This window comes from Setaria italica, chromosome III (genome assembly GCF_000263155.2).
Source record: "Setaria italica strain Yugu1 chromosome III, Setaria_italica_v2.0, whole genome shotgun sequence".
Lineage (NCBI taxonomy): Eukaryota > Viridiplantae > Streptophyta > Magnoliopsida > Poales > Poaceae > Setaria > Setaria italica.
In genome coordinates this window covers 5,434,853-5,457,618 of record NC_028452.1, presented here as the reverse complement: position 1 = coordinate 5,457,618, position 22,766 = coordinate 5,434,853, and the positions used below count along the sequence as shown (strand labels likewise).

At 45.7% G+C, this 22,766-nt stretch overlaps 3 protein-coding genes across 3 annotated transcripts; 2 read left to right on the top strand and 1 right to left on the bottom strand.

Annotated features, from left to right (window-relative positions):
• Nucleotides 1-3,222: 3,222 nt before the first annotated feature.
• LOC101770247 (pre-mRNA-splicing factor CWC22 homolog) lies at nt 3,223-8,633 on the top strand. The gene is made up of 8 exons (XM_004960631.3): nt 3,223-4,245; nt 4,914-5,036; nt 5,129-5,195; nt 6,403-6,506; nt 6,592-6,694; nt 6,812-7,110; nt 7,434-7,739; nt 7,826-8,633. Exons 1-8 carry the CDS (start codon nt 3,223-3,225, stop codon nt 8,180-8,182), a joined length of 2,382 nt encoding a protein of 793 aa, XP_004960688.1. The 3' UTR covers nt 8,183-8,633.
• A 4,109-nt stretch (nt 8,634-12,742) lies between these two features.
• On the bottom strand, nt 12,743-15,103 carry LOC101772126 (pentatricopeptide repeat-containing protein At1g18485). Its single transcript, XM_004963428.3, has one exon. It carries the CDS (start codon nt 15,101-15,103, stop codon nt 12,743-12,745), a length of 2,361 nt encoding a protein of 786 aa, XP_004963485.1.
• A 3,747-nt stretch (nt 15,104-18,850) lies between these two features.
• LOC101769842 (laccase-25) lies at nt 18,851-21,123 on the top strand. Its single transcript, XM_004960630.2, has 4 exons — nt 18,851-19,007; nt 19,098-19,252; nt 19,358-20,733; nt 20,833-21,123. Exons 1-4 carry the CDS (start codon nt 18,909-18,911, stop codon nt 20,961-20,963), a joined length of 1,761 nt encoding a protein of 586 aa, XP_004960687.1. The 5' UTR covers nt 18,851-18,908; the 3' UTR covers nt 20,964-21,123.
• Nucleotides 21,124-22,766: the final 1,643 nt, after the last annotated feature.

Below are 22,766 nucleotides of genomic sequence, written 5' to 3'. Positions count from 1 at the left end.
TGGTGTCCACCCTCTTGTGCGCGCGCTTGGCTAGATTCTAGGCAAGAATCATCCCAACTAATCAAGAATCATCCCAACTAATCAGAGAAGGAAACTAGGAATGACGATTAACATCAAATCAGGTCGGCTAACTTACGTATAACAACTTAGCGACCCTGCCGGAAGCCTGCTTCAGCTCGTCAAGGTCTCTCTTGTCCTCGGCAGCTTCCTGCGCCGAAACCGTCCCAGAGAAGTCCAAGGCAGCTTCCTGCGCCAGAACCGTCCCGGAGAAGTCCAACGTGGAGGGATCGTCTTCTTCATGAGCGTTGACGTTGGCCTCATGGCCCGCCGCCCCAGAATCAACCAGCGCCTCCCTGGGGTCTTCCCCCATCTGGTCCTCGATGTTGGCATCCGTGTCATCGGGTGCGGCAACTTTAGCATCTTCGGCAACGTCTTGGCGCAAGGGTGACTGCTGCTCGGGCCTCTCAGGCTCCGTTACTAGGCCACTTTCATCACCGCCCTAAGTAGCAAATGTCGATGTAGCCCCCTGGGGTGCATCAGATGTCCGACCCTCTGCCTGGGTCTTGACACCAGCATCCTGCAGGTTTGGCTCATCCTCCATCACCGCCCTTCTGCTCAGATGGCGGGACATAGAGATAAAGCGACACAGCATACAGACAAGCTTTCAACAACAAACAACATCATGAAGATACTTACATTGTGCTCTTCTTCACTCGGAACTTTGGGTACAGAGGTGCTAGCGGTGGTAGGGTTGGCTCTTTTCGCTTCCTCCGGCGGACCTCCGCAGTGTTTGAGAGTGGGAGAGTGGAAATGAAAATGGAAACCGCGCCTCTTCAGCTTTTGAAGGCATTGACGGCGTAAACCTAGCGACAAAATCTGCGGGTCCCCTGTTATAGCGCAAGCGATGGACGGAATCCGCGGGTTTCCCGTTAAGTCTCACGACGTGCCTCCTCCGCTAGTCCCCGCTCCTTGGCTCCGCCAGTCCTTGCGGTCGGGAGCTGGGCGCTATATTTAGATCCTTTTCATGATAAAAATAATACATCATATTCTTGACCATTAGATCGATTACTTTAATCGCTTCAATGCTCGGGAGCTACTCCATATGGAGTGCGTCTTGCGACGCCCTCCATGTGTTTCCCTTCGAGCTATAGGATGCCAGACATCCCGGAGCTTGGTAGTCGCATAGCCATGCGCATTTGGTCATACACATGTGGAAGCTTCAATTTTTCTTTCTTTTTTGAGCATCGCACAGCCTCTCCATCACTATGATGACTCCGCAACTTCACTCGAGTACATTACAAGCTTCGTTGCGCATCCGTTAGGCTCCTGTTTGACTCCACATTGCTCAGGGGCTTGAGGGATAAGGGTACCCACGGGTCCCCACCGACCAGGATATTGGTCGGTCCTGATAGGTGGGCTCGCCCGACCATGCTGTGTGGGCCAATGGCATGAAGACGCGTGGAGCACAAGCTCGAAGGCCGGGCGAATAGATTCTGCCCGGATATGGCGGGATACTTGTTATAGTCCAATTCAAATTGCTTTCCATGTAACGACCGACTAGGATTAAATTCTATCCGATTGTAACCCTAGGTCGTCAGCCTATATAAGGCGGCTAGGGATGCTCCCTGAGGGTACCACAACCCAACTTCACGTTAACTCTTCGCACCTGCGATCAGCAATACAATCCATGAGAATACAGGACGTAGGGTATTACTCTTAGGAGGTCCGAACCTGTCTAAACCTTGCCTGTGTTACCATTTGAGTTCTTAATCTTGCGATCTCCCACGTCTATAAATCTACCACTTGGGTAACTGTCGGGGATAGATCCCCAGTACCCGTAAGGAAGGAAAAAGACGGACTCCTACTAGGATTCCTTTGTAATCCTAATAGGACTCATACTCTGTAATTCTAATAGGACTCCTACCTTATAACCGACTAGTAATCCCACCTCTTGGAGTATATAAAGAAGAGCAGGGATCCCTAGATCGTTAGGCCAAGACCTCATAGAACAACAACAGAGGACCAAATCCTCAACATCAAACAGCACCTAAGCGCAGGGCGCAATATACAACACCCTAAACAAGAAGTAGGGTATTACACTACTCTGGCAGCCCAAACCTGTATGAATCCGTGTCTTATGTCCTCATTTTTACCTTCGAGTTCCAGATCCGACGATTCCCCACCAACCAATCACTACCTCGGGATACCCCTCGGTAGGTTGCCGGGTATAAAACACTGACAGTAACCCCTAGTGGACTGCCGGTCACTGAATCCGACATAATCTTTTAAAAAAATTCTAAAATGTAGTGATAAACAACCATGTCATTGTAAAAATCCTAATGGAAAGTTAAAATGGACTAGACCTAATTAAGATAACAGATTAGAGGAATACGTGGATGTCAAATCTATGAAGTGGCATTTTGAAGGGAAAAGGCTTTCTCGATGTATTCTTCAATTCAATTTCTTTGTGACGATTTGTTGTAATATCATCTCCTCTGGATGGTTTTAGACGGATGAGCATTATAGTTTAGAGCTCAACTCTGAGATTAGACATTTATATAACCATCAAGTTAGAAGCCTTCTCCTGTGACTGTAGACATGAATACTTTTTATTTAACCATCAAGTTTGATAGACTAATGTGGCATAGTAAAACCTATAGATGGTAGCAAATGTAGATACAAATACTTTTATTTAAATAGAGATGGTTACTTTTGCAAAGGTAATAACTCTTAGTCTAGATATATGTTAACCCTTTCTAACATTTTCTTAAAAAATACGTAATTCAACATGCACATTGAAAAACCATCAAGGATTTCCACCACTTTCATCTAGCGATATCATTATGTCAATACAAGTAAATAAAAATAATTAAATAAAGAAGTTCTTTTCTACTTTTTCAATTTTCCAAACATGCATAAAAATACTCTTGCCTTCAACTATCAAAATACACGTGATCTTGATAATTCCTTTTCAGTTGTGTTCCCTACATGAATCGATCTGGGTTCGATGGTGGTGGCTCAAAACTAAGTAGAAGTTTCAAGTACAGTTTTTAAATTCAGCTACGGTTCCAAATTCGGATCAATACTCGGTTATGCAGAACCAATCGAGCCGACTTCTATTTTGAATTTTGATGATTATGCATCCTTTCTCACGGAGACGACCCCGCCTCCTCCCCCGAAATATCCCCCACAGAACCCGCAAACCCCCTCCCTCGCGGCTCGATGGCCGCCTCCGCCTCTCCCGCCGCCTCCCCACCGCGTCGCCGCCACAGCCACCGCGACGACGAATCCCCGCGCCGCCGCAAGCGGCGCGCGTCCCCGTCCCCACCCCGCTCTCCATCCCCCGGCGCCGACGCGGACCGCCGCCGCAGATCTAGGGCTTCACCGCCCGACCCCGACCGCCGCCGCGGCGACCGCGACGCCAAGCCCTCCGAGGAGAAGGAGAATGGTCACGCCAAGCCCGGAAGGGACGCGGAGGTCTACGACCGTCCTCCCCGGCGCGCTAGGGTTTCGGATGGGGAGGAGGATGGCGACCGCCGGAGAAGGCGGGCTAGGGTTTCCGACGACGAGAAGGAGGATGGCCGCCGGCGGAGGCGGGCTAGGGATTCGGATGAGGAGAGGGAGGACCGCCGCGGCAAGCGCGACCGGGAGAGGGACAGCCGGCGCCACCGCCGCCGCAGCGCCAGCTCGGAGTCGGGATCCTCACCCGATGACCGCCGCCGGCGCCGCCACCGCCGAGATGAGGGCTCGAGGCGGCGGGATGACCGAAGACGCAGGGATGACGACCGTGGGGAGCGTCGGAGGAGCCCTGAGAAGAAGGAACCGACGCCACCCCTTCCCCCACCTCCGCCGCTGCTGCCGGAGATGATCCCTGGGCGCACGGGTGGGATTTACATCCCACCATTCCGCATGGCGCAGATGATGCGGGAGGTGGAGGACAAGTCGAGCCCTGAGTACCAGCGGCTCACCTGGGATGCTCTCAAGAAGAGCATCAATGGGCTGGTGAATAAGGTCAATGCGACCAATATCAAGAATATAGTGCCGGAGCTCTTTGCGGAGAACCTTGTTCGTGGGCGGGGGCTCTTCTGCCAATCGTGCATCAAGTCACAGATGGCCTCACCTGGGTTCACCGATGTTTTTGCTGCACTTGTCGCGGTTGTGAATACCAAGTTTCCTGAGATTGGGCGGTTGCTTCTTGTTCGTGTTGTGCTCCAGCTCAAGAGGGCATACAAGCGAAATGACAAGGTGTGCTTCTCTTCGCTGTCCTTCAACATGTATCGGTATATTATCACTTTTCAGTTAAATGTGACTCATTTAGTGATTATAAATGCTTGGTGTATAGTTGCATCATAAGGTGATTTCACGGAAATATTTTATAGTGATATGTGGTAATTTACCTGATCGTAATCAATATCTTTGCTATTGTCTGAACTTATCTACTTACAAAATGGGCTATCCTGTTTTGAAGAATATATGAGTTTGAGTAGCGCTATGGTACTTTTACCGATTCTCAAAAACGAAATTGACTTGTGCATTCCGGAGATGAATCAGGGACTATGAATGAAATGATGATTCAAACCCATAGATTTGCTGTTCTGTAATTACAAAGGGAGAAATTTACTTGGTTCACAACACTTGAGGATAGCATCGATTGCCATTTGTAGCTGGGTCTATACAGGTTTGGAAAGTTATATAGGCTATACCTTTTCTTGGATTCAGAATTCAAGGATACAAACTAAAAATGCTGTTTGTACATAAGGCTTATGTACCCCCATGCTTTTGCTGTTTATGTACTTATTAGGGTGAAACTTAGCATTTAGGATTCTGAAGATATTTGAGTACAAAGAATTGCATTTGTATCTGATTGTCAGTTTCTGCATATATTTCTTACTTAAAGTTCTCCTTGATTGCAGCCCCAATTGCTTGCAGCAACCAAGTTCATAGCACACCTGGTAAATCAGGTGGTGGCACATGAGCTTGTAGCGCTGGAGCTTCTTACGGTACTCCTTGAAAATCCAACTGATGATAGTGTTGAGGTACATAACTCGGATCTCGTGTACTTCTTACTTTTTTTAACAACATATTCATGTGATTTCTGAAATGTATGCCTATATTTCTCAAATGACAGGTGGCTGCTGGGTTTGTCAAAGAGTGTGGGGCCATGCTACAGGACCTATCTCCACAAGGTCTTCATGGTAAGCTATTCGAGGCAGTGCTTATTTGGATATGTCTTTCTAAATGTGTCAGTTTCCAGCAAGGCAATATCATTTCTCCCACATGTTTTGTATCTAAGACATAGTGGTTAATTTATCAAGTCATATAAGAGGAATGTATTTTACATCACGTCTTAAATATTTGGACACAATGAGGATTTTTTAGGTTAACCATGTGATTATCTGGGTTTCGGTGAAACATGGAAATTATGTAGGTTTAACTTTGTAAGATGTATTGCTGTGAACCCACAAATTATAACTAGATGACAGTGGATGCCTAGATATTCAGCTTTTATCATGTTCTTGGTTTCGGATGCTAAGGAGAACACAAATTTTGATGTATCTGTACAACTATTATGTCATCATGTGAATGAAAGTAAATATGGTAACATTGTCCTGTGCAATTTCTCTACTTAGAAGGGCAAATTTATTGTGTAACATAGTTTTTTTATGTGAGAGTTGCTTTTAGAGGATTATTAATGTGGTGCAAGTTGCTGTTAGCTAGTCTAGGAAAACAGGTTAAATCCTAATTAACTTGTAGAAAATATTTTAAAAAATACTTGCGGAAAATGTCTTTGGTGTTGTACCTCTGGTACTTTCTTTCTTAGTGAAATGATTTTATACATCATGTGTCGTTTGATTAAAAAATAAAAAATAATACTTGTGGTAAAGGTTAAAAATATCATGGTAGTGCCCATGCAATTTGTCTGCAGAACTGCAATAATGATTCTGCATGGGTCATATTCCATAGAGCTGATGCATAAAATCTTGCCATCAATATATTTATATTATTTAGGAGTGCGTGTAGTCAACTATTTAAATTATGATTAATAACATCTTCATTAAAAACTGAATGGGACATAAAAAAATGACATGATAAAACTTGTCTTGGGAATTACTTTTGGAGCATTGTTATTCATTAATGTTTTTCACCTATATTAAAATAGGGATTAATGTTTACTTTTCTGTTTTGAATACTGTGTACAGCAAGACTTCTTTGTGATTTGGGGGAGTATTTCATGTTTGCTGAATGTGATTGTTATGTTTTCTTCTAAATACTACAAACTCAATTCAACCTTGATTCGACCATTGTGGATAAGAATATATTACTTTGAGGAATGATGTTAGTTTTTTCCTCCTATTTCTGTCTTAATTCAAAAAACATTTACCTGTGTATTGATCCATGCAGCTATTTTTGAAAGATTTCGGGGCATACTTCATGAAGGAGAAATAGACAAGAGAGTACAATTTTTGATTGAAGGCCTTTTTGCAATTAGAAAGGCTAAATTTCAGGTGAAATTATACTTGCTGTAACCTGGTGTTTTTTCCATTGCATGCTCATTCAATGTTCTGATAGATGATTTTTTTTTCTTTATAGGGATTCCCTGCCATCCGACCAGAGTTGGATCTTGTGGAGCAGGAGGACCAGTTTACACATGAGATATCCCTTGAAGATGACCTAGACCCTGAGACCAACCTAAGTAAGGTTTTGTTTGCTGCATGGACGTTCTTCTATGCGACGTTTTTTATATGAACCTTATGAATGAAGGGGCGTGCAGCTTTTGTGTGGTGTAAGGCTGACCTTTCTTTAATTGCAGATGTTTTCAGGGCAAATCCAAATTTTGTTGAAGATGAGAAGGCCTATGAGAACCTAAAGAGAAGCATCCTGGGAGCAGAATCTTCTGAAGATGAAGAAGGATCAGATGCCGCTTCTGATGATGAGGAAGAGGAAGAATCTGATGAAGAAGAGGACGAGGAAGAGATGGAGATAAGGGATAGAACAGAGACAAATCTTGTGAATCTAAGAAGAACTATATATTTGACTATTATGTCCAGTGTTGATTTTGAAGAAGCTGGTCACAAGCTTATGAAAATTAAACTTGAGCCTGGTCAAGAGGTAAGCACTATATTGGTTCTAGTTTGTTTTTGTTAAAGTTTCTTGATTGCCTTGTTTGTCTGGTTTCTCTAATCTGCCAGTTCAGAAATGTACAGCCTGTATTTTTACTAGTACAATCATAGTTTTTTTTAACACTGATTTGAGCTTTTGTAAATGTGCCAATTTTTGTTGATTTTGCATTGTTGGGTTTAGCCTTTTCATGTGGGCATTAGACATGGTCCAGTTTGTCTTATCTTGATGGCTGAATGCAGAACCTGCAACCTGCGTTTTAATCTGCAATGTTTGTTATGGTCCCCTGACTAAAATTGATTGTTTCGTGACAGATGGAGCTGTGTATTATGCTGCTTGAGTGTTGCAGTCAAGAGAGGACATATCTTCGGTATTATGGGCTGCTAGGACAGCGGTTTTGCATGATCAACAAAGTGTACCAAGAGAACTTTGAAAAATGTTTTGTGCAACAATATTCGATGATTCATCGCCTTGAAACGAACAAGTTGAGGAATGTTGCCAAGTTCTTTGCACATTTGTTGGGGACTGATGCACTCCCTTGGCACGTTTTGGCTTACATCCGGCTGACAGAGGAAGACACAACATCCTCTTCTCGGATTTTCATAAAAATTCTATTCCAGGTATGATGCAAAGATGCCGGTTTCTTAGTCATAGCTATTTATTGTTCATTATTTATAATACTGATATACCTATTTGTGCAATACAGGAGTTATCGGAGCACCTGGGCATACGCCTACTCAATGAGAGACTTAATGATCCTAACATGCAAGGTTCCTTCGAGTCAATCTTCCCCAAGGATCATCCAAAGAATACAAGGTTCTCCATCAATTTCTTCACCTCCATTGGTCTTGGTGGTATCACGGAGAGCCTGAGGGAGTACTTGAAGAACATGCCGCGCCTCATAATGCAGCAGCAGAAGCCGGAATCATCTGAATCAGAATCAAGCGGATCAGAATCTGGTTCAGAAAGCTCCGGCTCAGGGTCCAGTTCTGAGTCCGAGTCGGAATCAAGCTCTGATGAGAGTGAAAGGAGGCGAAGTAAGAAGAGAAGGAAGAGGACTTGAGTGTGCCCTCCAACTGTGCTTATTGGATTTCCATCTTCGGTTTTGTTCAGATGAGCTGCTTCACTTGGATAGTCCTACATCGGGTATGCATGTGCATTATATGATAGAGCTCTTGATATGTCCAGTCATAAGCTGTAACGTGTAAAATAACATCCAAACTTCTCTGGGCTGGTAGCTTTGTACTGTGGGGAGTAGTCAAAGCAACAGAAGGCTATCAGAAAGTTTTCTTGTTCACAATTTTTTAGTCAGAACAAGTTTTGTATGTCCGGAATTTGTACCATTGCAACGGCACACTGATAGTTTCCATTCAGAACCTAAGTGTGGTAAGCACATGAAGCCGTCTAGAGCCTTCCTCATATTCGGCATTTTTGAGTTTTTTTCCCTTTAGTTTTTTTTCTGCTAATTGTAGTAAATAATCAAGCTGTCTAAACTTGCGTGACATTTTGAAGTTTTTCTTGGCTCTCATTGGTTTGCTCCTTTTTCATTTGATACATGTGGCATGTAAAAGCTCTCAGAAAAATGGCGTTCTCCTTGACAGACTACTGAAATGGGAGTAGTGTTACTCCATTGAAAGTTCTATAGTGCTATTTGCAATTATCTAGCAGGCAGGGTACAAAAGTCTGCGTTCCTGTTTTTTGAACTTATCAGCCACCGTGCTTGACTGATAAATCTTGATTTGAGTGTTTGATGTTTTCATTGGCATTTGCAAATTCTAGCATCATCGGTTGTAATCTAGAATCTGTTAACCACGATCAGGGCCCTGGCTTAGGATGGTTGTTGAGATGTGGCGGACCGGCGGTGGACGCGCGACAATTTCTGACTGGAATCGCACTGCACGTGCAAAGTTACATCCAAACGTTCATAGGAGAGGTGTGGTTTAGCAGTGAGAGAAGTGGCGTCAGTGTGTGGTATGATTTAGTGAGTACGTCGGCCGCAACACAGTGGTGCGAATATAAGATTGAACTGCTCATTACTTCCCGATCACATATAAGTGTATATAAGTTTGTCCTAAGTCAAGCTTTTCAAATTTGACCATCATTATTCACTATTAAAAATAATTTATATAATATATTACTCTTATTTTTAAGATAATATATGTTTATACATATTGCTATTAAATTTTTTAAAAGTTTGACTTAGGACAATTTTAGATGCACTTATATTTGCGATGAGAGGAAGTAGCATGTAACCTTTGCAACGACACAGAGAGATACTGTGGACATTTGCAACACACGAATCTCCAATTTATTGCAGTTGATGTACATTAAACTTTACATGAGATAAAATGACAGAGAATATTGGAATAAGAACTCACGGAGTTCATACATATAGTCTGTACTATAGGTACAGGACCGAGCTTATTAATCCCAGGACAAACATAAAAACAGAAAGTTACAAACTTAATTTCACCATCATCTGGCATGAATATTCCATAGGCAAACTCCGCACATATACGCTCCCATCACAATACCACCTTGTGAAGGCCCGAGCTTCCACGAATTACATTCAAACTGCATATGTATGTATGTATGTATGTATGTATGTATGTGCACTCAGGTGCATTTTGTGCATCGGGTGCACAACCCCCTGGCCCGCACGCCCCCTACCTGCCCGGATAAAAAAGATCCCTCCTGCCCCATCCGGACTCCGACAGAAATAAACTGTGCCTTCCCCCTTCCTTCCCTCGCCCCCGTCCGCGCCGCCAAACTAGCTGATCTGCCACCACAAAATCTAGCCCCGGAATTCAGTTGATCTGCGGTTGCGCCCATGGCCCCACCGTCACTACCCCAGTTTGGATCGCCGCTTCTAGCTGTGCAGCCCAATCTGTAGCAACAGATGGCGATGGTTGTCGCGCGCGCGGCGGGGGGGGGGGGGGTGGAGATCTGATTGCATCGTCTCTAGCGGCGGCTACATCTACGACCGCAACTCCTCCGGTTCCGCCGACGATCACGCCCGTCACGGGAGCAATCGTCCTCGGCGAATCGGGTGATCTCTTGCATCACACAACAATGCTGACGTCCCTCGCTTCGGTTCCTCCTGGAGCACTAATCACCCCTAATCTTGACCCGAGATTCCACCCAATGAGCACTCCTCTGATTGCAACTGCGATGTCCGTGGAGGGCATGCTTATTTTTTTTTAATTTTTCATTGCAAGCATCCGAAGTGTGATTACAACCTCAACCCCAAAATGGGAAAACTAAGCTGTGATGTCTGTAGTCGAAATTGATTTTAGATGAAGATTGGGGGAGCTGTCTGGTTGCAACTGGTAAAACAAAATAGTTGCAACGATGAATTATGTTTTGGTGTGCTTGCAACTTGAGGCGTGGATTGCATCGTGGTGTATATGTTGTTTTGCACCTGGTTAAATAAACTGTCGTGCCTGATGTATGTTGCAACTTCGGATGCGGTGATTGCAACTTCATATGAGAATTGCAACATTAGTTATAGTTTGATTGCAACTAATGGCTATAGTGTAATTGCAACTCTATCTGTGATTGCGACATTTGGTAATAATTTGGCTAAGCTTTTTCAGATGTAGGATTGCAATGCTTACATGTAGTTTGATTGCAACTAATGGCTATAGTGTGATTGCAACTCTATCTGATTTTTGTTTATTTGCCAGAATTCATTCGTATTTACCGTCGCACAACTTCATATGCGGTGATTGCAACTTCAGATGAGGATTGCAACATTATGTATAGTTTTATTGCAACTAGTGGTTGTTGTGTGATTGCAACATTTGGTAATCATCTGGCAAGACTTTTTCAGATGCAGGATTACAACATTAGTTGTACTTTGATTGCAACTACTTGTGATACTGTAATTGCAACTCTATATGTTTTTGGTTATGTGCTAGAATTCATTCGTATTTACCACCGTGTATTTTTGTCGTTGGATCCGAACATACTTGATGTGTTTATCCTAAGGGTGAGGCAGACATTTGAGATAAAAAAAGAAGTCTACCTTTTTCACTGTGATTATGCAAGACTGGCCGGGTTCAGTGTGAGGATAGCAAGGAGACTAAGCACTGGGTTTGCAATCGAGAGGGGTTTCTAAAAACAGATAAAGAGAATGACCAACTGTAGATTGAAAATACATCAAAGAGAGTGGGCTGCCCTTGTATGTGCTAAGGTCAAGAAGATAAGAAAAGGAAGCAATGGTACTTTGATGATGTTGAGGAAGCTCACAACCACAAGCTGCACCCGTCGCCTAGGATGGTGAGGTACATGCATGCCCACAAGCAAAGAGAGGCGGCGATGGATGACCTGTTTGCTATCATGTCAAGGAATGAGGTGGCGCACTAGGCTGCGATGAACGTGATGTCTGAGCTGTTTGGTGGCCGTCAAAACTGGCCATTCATAGAGAAGGATGTGAAAAACATGTAGGTCCCTCTGTTCTCAAGCCAAAAAAATTCCAAAAGAAAGAAACCAAACCTCATGTAGCATAACTAAAAAGTATCCTGATAGCTGCAAAAATAATTTACTTATTTCTTTTTATATTCCAGGAATGCTGAGCAAGCAAGGGAGGGCAGGGATGGTGATCTGGACAAGCTTTTTTTAGTTTTTAGAGAGTTGCAACTCGAGCAACGAGTACTTTTGTTAGGATGTGGATTTTGATCCGAAAACAAAGTTGCTCAGGAGCATATTCTAGAGTCACGCGAGCCAAAGAGCTTAGTGCAAGGATTTCGGTGATGTGATCACGTTTGACACGACCCACAAAACAAACATAAAAAACATGCCTCTAGGCATGTTGTTTGTGGGGGCCAATAACAACCTGAAGAATGTTAGTTTTGGCAGTTTTGGCCAAGCGCTGCTTCGGGACGAAACAGTTGAAGCTGCTTCGGGACGAAACAGTTGAATCATTCAAATGACTGTTTGAAACTTTTAAGAACTGCATGGGGGGCACCAGCCCTATGTGATCCTAATAGGTATGACTTTTACTCCAATTACGCATATAATATATTCCTGATTGTAAACTTGATAATTGAACAAATGCCAAATAATGGAGTCTGCTTGTTGCAAACTAGGTGTTGTATGGGTTGCAACCTATTGTATTGCTGGTTCCTTTGAAAACTGCTGTTTGATATTTTTTTTGTGGCCACCAGAGATGAGATGCAGCAATGAGAGAAGTGATAAAGATTATATTCGACAAATCGCAACATAGGAACTGCAGATGACATATAGCAAGGGTCTGGGAGTACGAGCTTGGCCAACTGTACACATAGAACAAAGATAAAAACCTGAAGGAGAAGCTAGAATCTCTGATAAATTATCCGCTGGGGCCTACACAGTTTGAGGTGGAGTGGAAGAAGTTGATAGATGAGTGTGGAATCACTGATAAACCCGCAATAATTGCGCTGTGGGAAAAGAGGAAGAGCTAGATTGCAACATGCTTCAAGGGGATGTACTGCGGGAGAATGACATCCACACAAAGATTGGAAAGCCAGAACAGGGTGCTGAAGGATGGTTATGTTAACAATAGTACAACCCTGCACATGTTTGCAAAGAGGATGCTTGACTCGATTTAGCACACAGACCACATGGATGCTGGTGAGACGCACTACTCATAGGTATTTCCAACAAGAAAAGCTTGTAGCTTATTGTCATTCTGTACCCAGCTATAGGCTGGATTTTTCTGTACCTTCCTTGATTTCATTAATGTCTTAATCTCATTTGCTTCACTCCACATCCCTACTTCAGCATACATGTTCATCAGCAGAGTATAGTAGCCTGAGTGCTCTGGTTTCAACTCAAACAAGTGCTCTGCTGCCCATCGTGCTAATTCAATGTTTCCATGTATACGGCAAGACCCAAGCATTGCTCCCCAAACATCAGAATTAGCACGGAAAGGCATGTTTTTAATTATTTCAGCAGATTCAGACAGTTGACCAGCTCGCCCCAGAAGATCTACCATGCAAGCATAGTGCATTTGCTGTGGCTTCATATTTTGAGCAAGCATTTGACTGAAGTACTTCTTTCCTCTCTCAACAAGCCCACCATGGCTGCATGCTGACAACACTGCAATGTAAGAGACATGATCATAGTCGATGCCATCATCCTTCATCAAATCAAACAATTCAAATGCAACATCAAGTTGACCGAGCATCCCATATCCCAAGATCATAGTGTTCCATGAAGCAACATCCTTCTGTGTAATCCTATTGAAGATCTTTGAGGCAGTATCCAGCATTCCTCCTTTAGTGTATAAGTCCAGCAGAGAGTTAGCCAGAAAGGGGTGAGTACTTAACAATCTCCTCACTAAAACACCATGAATTTCTTTTCCTTGCTTAAATGCAGATAAATTAGCACATGCAGACAGGCAGCCCATGAAGGAAACGGCATCATACTCAACTCCAGCAGACCTCATCTGCTCAAATAGATGAAGAGATTCAAAACAACATGGACTCTGTGAGAAACCCCCAATCAAAGTGTTGTATGATACGTCATCCTTCTCTGACCTGTCAAAAATATTCCGCGCCGAGCTCAGTTGCCCACACTTGGCATATGCATCAATGAGAGCATTTGATACAAACAAATCAGACATCAAGCTTCTGCGGATTGACCATGCATGTATCTGCTTCCCAATCTTTAGAGAGGCCACCCTTGAACATGCTGGAAGCAGATTCACTATGGTGAATGAATTTGGGCATTCACCACTCTTCTGCATCTCGATGACAAGCCTGAAAGCCTCTGACTCAGCCCCATTTTGTGCAAGATTTGCAATCATTGCATTCCATGAAACCACATTGCGTGCCTCAATTTTTTCAAAGATAGCAGATGCCTTCTCTGAACAACCAAATTTGGCATACATATCCATTAGTGAGTTGGCAATGAAAATATCCAAATCCATTGCTCTCCTTATACTGTACCCATGCACCTCTTTCCCCAAATGAAAATAACCAAGATCAACCAAAGCAGGCAGCAAGCTTGACAATGTAACAGACCCTGGTGTGACTCCTTGCTCTGACATTGCTCTAAACAATTCCAGCACATCTTCATAAAACCCTGCATGAACAAAGCAACCTAGTGCAGAATTCCAAGAAACCTCATTCTTCTCCGGCATTCCATTAAACACTCGCATTGATGCCTCCAAGTCTCCGAATTTCCCGTACATATCTACCAATGCGTTCGAGAGATTCACAACAGAGTCAAGTCCAGACTTCAGCGCCAATCCATGGAGACACAACCCGAACCTCTCATCCTGCTCCGCACCACAGGCAGGCACAAGAGACACCAAACTCGCCACGTTTACAGGGACCCTGCTCCTCATCATCCCCACCACTGCCCTCTTGGCGTCATCTAGCATCCCGTTCGTCAAGAATGCCGAGACGAGGGAGTTCCACGAGACGACGTCCCGCGCGGGCATTTCGTCGAACACCCTGCGCGCGTCGGCCGCGCGGCCGCACGCCGCGTAGAACGTGACGAGCGTGTTGCCAGCGAAGACGTCCGAGAGAAGGAGGCCGCGCCGGAGGGCGGCAGCGTGGAGCTCGAGGCCCTTGGCCGGGTGCTCCCCCGCGGCAACGGCGGCGGCAGCGGCGTGGAGGGCGAAGGGGAAGGTGCGGTCGTCGGGGCGCACGCCGGAGCGGACCATGCGGTTGTACTCCCGCAGGGCATCGGCGGGGAGGTCGGCGGATGCGAGCGCGCGGGAGAGGGAGTTCCAGAGGAATGCGGAGCGGAGGCGGAGCGGGTGGTGGCGGAGGACGAGGCGCGCCGAGGGGACGTCGCGGAGCGCGGCGTAGGAGAGGAGGAGCGCGCCGGCGAGCGGGAGCGAGGCGGCGAGGGCGCCGGAGACGAGGGAGGCCGCGTGGGTGCGGGGTAGGAGGAGGCTGCCGCCCCCGCCGCCGCCGCATTGGTGGAGGCGGAGGACGTGCTCGTGGAGGGACGCGGCCGTGAAGGGGGTGGCGGGATCGGGCGGCCGCATTTGCTGCGCGGAGACTGTTAGGAGTCGCGCTTTTTTACATGGTGACTGCACACAGCAGTATTTGCTATTGCAGTTGCAGAAATCTTTTACTTCATTTGTCATCACAAAACTCATAATCACATAGTAATACTACAACTAGAAAAATATAACTCCCTCATTTCCTAAATATATAACGTTTAGAATAATAAGAACGGATGTATTCCCTAGTCGCAAATTATAGGTCGTTTTAGTTTTTCTAAATACATGGGTATTATTATGCATATAGATATAGAGCGTATCTAAGTGCATAACAAAGTCTATGAATCTAAAAGGACCAAAACGACCTATAACTTGGGATGGAGGGAGTAAAAGACAGGATAAGTGTATATATTTTTTTTACAGGAGTTAATTATATAAAGGTGAGAAGTGCATGGTTCGTGACAGCCTCCAATTCATAAATATTTGTCACTTTTAACCTTTAAACACAACATTTGACCATTCATCTTATTTAAAAGAATATGTAGATATCTTTTTTATTATGACTTATTTTATCATTAAATATACACAAAATTTAAATGTGACATATTTTTACATATTTACACTAACTTTTGAATAAGACATATTGTCAAACTTCATGATCAAAACCTAAGTTAACAAAAATTTAAGAAAAGACAATTTTCCTGATAGAAAATCTCCGTAGACCAAATCAAGCACCAAACTCCAATAGCACATTGGGTCACGTCGCCAATAATTCTTGGCTGTCAGATCTCTACCTGTGTGAAATGGAGCTGTCGGATTAATGGTTCTAGAGCCTTCCTCAGTCCTCTTCATTGCTCCTCCTTTCCCCGTTCGCGTCTCTTTTACATTTCTTGTGATGCTCGCCCCACCTATCGAGTTTCACAGTATATCTATTGACATATTTTGGTAAAAAAATTTGTTAAATTCTATGTATCAATCACAATTGTGCCTTTGATGTGACCGGAGATGATACCATCACTTTTGATGGGAAGGCTTGGTGTTCCCTACGTACAACTTTAATCTTTGATGGGAAGCTTTTGGATATGTTCTTAGTTTACAAGCAACTTTAAGCCACAGTCATTCTAGAATCATGAAACATGAATCGATATAATTTTTTTCGATACATATGCTTATGTATATATGCATCACACTCACCCTTATAATCTACAAATGACAGAATTGACGAATATCTATGAGAGATAGAATTGATGAAATATGTACAATCAAGCCTATTTACCCCATGTGACCACAGGAGATAAGTGTCCACCAAGATTAGTTTCATAACATACTACTCTCTCCGTTTCAAATTACTATTCGTTTTGACTTTTTTAGATACATAATTTTTGCTACGTATCTGTCTAAATGCATAGCAAAAACTTCGTATCTAGAAAACCCAAAACGAATAGTAATTTGGGATGGAGGGAGTAGTAAAGATGTATGACAAAATAGCAAAGGATCTCAGCTTTTGTGAAGAATAGATTAGTCTTTTCTATTTCCAATTTAAATATTAACCGAATAGATTTATTCAGCAATGTAACCTTGCTATTTTCATGTTCGGCTGTGCAAGCCAATGCTCTCCACTGATTGGTGCATTAGTGCAAGCCATCTGTCAATTATTTTGGTTGTCAACAGCGATTAAAACATTTGTATCCTACTCATAAATTCAATGTCTATGGGTAGGATATAAATAGATTTGCACAGTAAAAATTGCTGTCATATTTATATATGAAAGCTAAACGCACTTTTCAATCAAAAAATCACTATCGTTTGGGTACTACGTATGCTGACAAGATGCCTGGCTAATAGTTAAATCTGAATGAACTGATATAGACATTAGAAGAGGCTAGCATAATAAATAATCTGGAATCAGATTCTGAATTAATGCTCGGGAAACAAAAGCCGAGAGAACTCTTATAAGTAGCCTTAGTCCACATATGGAACAACGTAGAAGAAAAGCGAAGTTTTTTTTTTTGAGAAACAAGAGCCAAATTTTACAAGACAATGAAACCACTGAGTTCTTCACTTCAGTTTAGTTATAATGTCACTTTACTACTGAGTTGCATATTTATCTCAAAGCCTAGAAACTAGACATCACGTCTCAAAGAAAGAGATCGTATTGTTGCATTCTGTCAACTGTTCAATCCTGGACTCTAAGAAGATAAAGTACAATCCAAGTAAAACGAGTAGCATAAGGAAACAACACCTACCGACAGATTAGGTATATGTCACGCATTGCTAGCTAGTGTTTTTTAGACAGATTAGGTATACTTCAGCACATGATTTACGAGCAATCACTAGTAGAGAACTTACCTTCCGTGCGCCCTCTTTTATCCTGGTTTAAAGTTGGTCCGGGACAAAAGGTTCACGAACCGGGACTAAAACTCGGTCACTGGCAGGGGCTCACCAACCGGTACCTTTTATCCTGGTTGCAAAGGCTAGTGGAAAAAAAAGGTCCTGGAGGTCTTTTATCCCGGTTTGAAACACCAACCTGGATAAAAGGGTCCCCTGGATGGCTAAAAAAAGGACTAAATCCCTCGAAAGCCCTCGAACCCTTTTATCCCGGTTTGTAATACCAACCGGGATAAAAGGGGGTCTTTAGTCCCGTTGATGTTTCCAACCGGGATAAAAGGGTCCCCACGAGTTAATACAAAAGGATTGCATCCCCTATATAGTCAGATGTGTTGTGTAGGTGGGATAGCAAGGAAGCTACGTGCGAGGCTTGAGATCGTGGGTTCGAATCCCACGCACCGCGCACGCGCATATTTCGCGTGAAAAATCGCATGACTTGTGACTTGTGGTGGGCCTCTTGGGGATCCCCGGGATTTCTTTTTTTTTTGGGAGGGGGGGTTGCGCCTAGCGTGGTGACCCTTTTTATCCCGGTTGGTATTACCAACCGGGATAAGAGGGGGTCTTTAGTCCCGGTTGAGTGACCCGGGATAAAAGATCCCCCTTTTTATCTCGATTGGTTTATCCCGGATGGATTTTCGGGCGATTTGCTCCCTACCAACCGGGACCGAAGGCGAATTTTCTACCGGTGAATGGCACGTATAAACATACATTCAACTAATCATTTATAAAGGCCAAACAATTATTACAACCCCTAAAAAGGACATACTTCGTTGTGTAAAAAAAAGTATATAAGACATGGATACGTACTGTACTATACTGTATGCTTACCACAGGTAGAGGCACCCTAAAAGAACTCAAAAGGTATATGAAGTTTGACAATGAATACCCATATAGCAATTACGGATGCAAATTTTGAGCATTTCGAATAATTGTGTTTCATACAAAAATTTCAACATCGACAGACTTTATTCACTTTATTTAGATATATCGAACTAACTCCCTCCTTCCCTCATTTTGCAATATTCCATTGACTAGCAGCATGCATTTGGTTACAATATACTCCCTCAGTCCCAAATTACTATTCGTTTTGGTTTTTTCATATACATAGCTTTTGCTAATATATTCGTTTTGATTTTTCTATATACATTGCGTTAGCAAAAGCCATGTATATAGAAAAACCAAAACGAATAGTAATTTGGGATGGAGGGAGTATGGGTGAAGCATGATGTCATTTTTCAACTTTATCCCGTGAAAAACATTGCAAGCTTGACATAAACGAAACTTATGCACGGTACACGTGCACATGACAGAACACTCAGAGCCAGTTTCAGCATCGATCTCTCCCTATTTATAGAACCTCTTGCTCGTTAACCCTCTCATGCACATCTCACCCAATCACACTCGCACAGCAGTTTTCTTCTCCGAGAGATCAACCAGCAGAACTTTGCTGGGCATATGCATGGCTCGATCTTGGTCACTGGTTCTTCCTTTTGGTCTCGTCATCGCCTTGCTTTTTGCCTGTGTTGCTCAAGCTGCTGTCGTGGAGTACACATTCAATGTAATCGACATTATGTTCATGCATTGCATCCTTTCTCTTTATTTTGGTTACATAATCATGACTCTACTTGTTGTGTCCTTGGTCGATCAGGTCGGTAACCTTTCTATAAGCCAGCTGTGCCAGCCGCCGTTGATCATCACGGCGGTGAACGGGCAGCTCCCCGGCCCGACCATCGAGGCCCGCGAGGGCGACACGGTGGTTGTTCGCCTCGTCAACCAGTCACCCTACAACATGACCATCCATTGGTAAGCACGAAGCAGTGTCATCGCTGTCAAGCAGGCTACCAATGCAACTTCGTCTCTTGCATCATCAATTTCACTGCAAGAAATGAAACCTCTCCATTTATGCAGGCATGGGGTATTCCAGCGCGGCACGCCGTGGTCGGACGGGCCGGCGATGGTGACGCAGTGCCCCGTCAAGCCGGGCGGCGCCTACACGTACCGCTTCAACGTGACGGGGCAGGAGGGCACGCTGTGGTGGCACGCCCACACCGAGTCCTACCTCCGCGCCACCGTCTACGGCGCCATCGTCATCCGCCCCCGCGCCGGCGCCGCCGCCTACCCGTTCCCCACGCCCGACGGGGAGGAGACCGTCATCCTCGGCGAGTGGTGGAACGCCAACGTCTACGACCTAAGGCGGAACGCGTTCCTCAGAGGCAACCCGCCGATCAACTCCAACGCCTACACCATCAACGGCAAGCCGGGAGACTTCTACAACTGCTCCAACGCGAATCAGACGTACAGGTTCCAGGTGCGGAGCAACGGGAGGTACCTGCTCCGGATCATCAACGCCGCGCTCAACACGAACATGTTCTTCAAGGTGGCGGGCCACCGCTTCACCGTCGTCGCCGCCGACGCCGCCTACACGGCGCCGTACGACACCGACGTGGTGGTGATCGCGCCGGGGCAGACCGTCGACGCGCTCATGGTCGCCGGCGCCGCCCCGGGGCAATACTACATGGCGGCGTCCCCGTACGTGAGCGCCACCCCGCCGAACCGGGGGCCGCGGTTCAGCATGTCCAACGCCACGGCTGTCGTGGAGTACGCCGGGTCGACAACGACGGCGCCGCCGCAGCCGCCGACGATGCCGCCGTACACCGACACCGCCACGGCCTTCCGCTTCTTCACCAGCCTGAAGGCGCCTGTGCCCTCCGGTGCGCCGGCGGTGCCGCTGTCCGTGGACACCCGCATGTTCGTCACCGTCGGGCTCGGCATCTCCGACTGCCAGCCGGCGCAGCTGCTGTGCAACCCGACCGGGACCAGGACGCTGCCCGTCCTCGCGGCGAGCATGAACAACGCGTCCTTCGTGCTCCCGCCCGCCGGCTCCGTCTCCATGCTCCAGGCGCACTACGACGCGGACGGCAGCGCGCCGGCGCCCAGCGTCTACACCCGCGACTTCCCCGACCGGCCGCCGGTGATCTTCAACTACACCGCCGACGCCAGCGATATCCCCACGCTGCAGTACACGACCAAGTCCACCAAGGTGAAGACGCTGAGGTACAACGAGACGGTGGAGATGGTGCTGCAGAGCACGCGGCTGCTCGCCAACGAGAGCCACCCCATGCACCTCCACGGCGTCAACTTCTACGTCCTCGCGCAGGGCGTCGGCAACTACGACGAGGCCGCCGCCGCGCCGCGGTTCAACCTCGAGAACCCGCAGGAGCGCAACACCGTCGCCGTCCCACCCGGCGGCTGGGCCGTCATCCGCTTCCAGGCAAACAACCCCGGTTGGTATCATTTGTATAAACAGTGGTTATTGCCTTGTATAAACAGCTTGTGATCATCGAAGATCATTGACATGCAGAACTGTATTCATTTGCACGCAGGGGTGTGGTTCATGCACTGCCACATCGAAGATCATCTTGATGTTGGGCTGGCAATGGCGTTTGAGGTCCAGGACGGGCCGACGCCGGAGACATCTGTGCCGCCACCTCCATTGGACCTACCACAGTGCTAAATGCGATTTGTCAGCAGAAGAAGTGTACAACCTTGGCTTCCTGATATGTATACTTTCGCAAATAGGGGGCACTCACACTACACCTTCTTCTGTATATGTAACTCGAGCCCAATATATGGTTGCTTGCATTTGGGAAATAAATAGATGGTACGACACTGATGAAGAGGCTTTGATTGCTACATTTGAGTTGTGATATAGTTTGATAAAATGAAGAGGTGGAGCGGAGTACCCAACTCTCTTCTTCGGTCAGCTCTAGCTGCTGCTCTTCCATCCTCTTTTCAGCTTCGTGTTCTCAAGTCTGAACCTGTATGATCGCCCTGAAACCGCACTCTGCAGGAGTGGCGGACAGCAAGTCAGCAACCGCGTCTACCGGAACGTGGGGGGCCACGCCGCCGGCGGTGGCAGTTCACGCAGGTATCTGGAAGCGAGAAACGTGCGGCCGGAGGGCGCCACCGCCGTACGAGCTGCCCCGGCGAGCCGCGCGCGGCTATTGGGGATCCGGATACCCTGTGCTCCGCGCAAGTCGGGGCTGTTGCGAGATAGACATGGGAAAGAAGAGGTGCTCCGACGGAGGCCCCGGCGTGAGGCGGCGGTCCACCGAGTCGCGGCGGAGGGCCGGATCGCGATCGGGAAACTTTGCGAAAGCCCCCCTCAATCGGATCGCGATCATTGATCGCGATCCGATTATTTGCAAAATGCCCCCCGTATGTTTTCATATAGCCCTCTAAACTGGATCGCGACTATTAATCGCGATCCAATTATTTTTAAAATGCCCCCTAAGATTTTCACATAGCCCCCTGGGTTCAGATTGGGTCCTCCTCCCTCGCGTCCGGCGCCGCCTGCAGCCGCCGCCGCCGTCCTCCGCCCAAGCCGGAAGTGCACAGCTCCACCCATATGACCTACGAATCCCACCGCTCAATAGTCTGCAGGAATTGGAGGCTTGGAGAGGAAGGGTAAGATGACGGAGATAACTTGGCCAGACCCGATGTCGCACCGGCGAACGGCAGCGTTGTCATCCGCGAGGTGAATAAGCAGGCGGCCAAGGAGCCCATCACACCGGGCACGCCGTCACCGGACACAGCGTGGCGCGGCAGCGCCGGCAGAAGAGCTGATGGTGGCAACGTGGGGGGCGCTGCCTGGGTGGAAGGTGGACTGCCTCTGCGGCGAGTCCAGCTTGCCGCCGGCGGTCAAGGGTGGCTTCCTCTGCTTCTGAAACACTAGAAATGTGCAAATATACATGTGTGATGCCATTGCTGTAATTTTGTTTCTTTGTGTTGTACTCCCTCAGTATCAAAATATTTATTGCTGTTGACTTTTTCTTGCAACGTTTGACCATTCGTCTTATTCAAAAATTTATTGCAAATGTAAAAAAAATAAGTAATGCTTAAAATACTTATATAATTTTTTGAAGATAAGTAATGCTTAAAATACTTACATAATTTTTTGAATAAGACGAATGGTCAGACGTCATGACCAAAGGTCAACAGCGACAAATATTTTGATACAGACGTAGTTTGCATATACTACTATTTTTTTACTCTGCTGGATGGTTTTATCATCTGCATGATTTGAAGATGTAGTAAGAGTGAAATTGTTTTGTCGTTTAGAAAAGTGGCACTGTTGAAGCCTTTTCTCTTCAATACATACCTTTCAGAAAATCTTATTGATATTTAAAGTAAAATGTTTAATATTACAGTTGATAGAATCCGTGTGACACACCAAATGAAACATAGTGCATGTCCATCTAACGTCCAAAACATTTGTCTTCATCGGATCATCATTCGAACTTTTAGTTTAGATGGA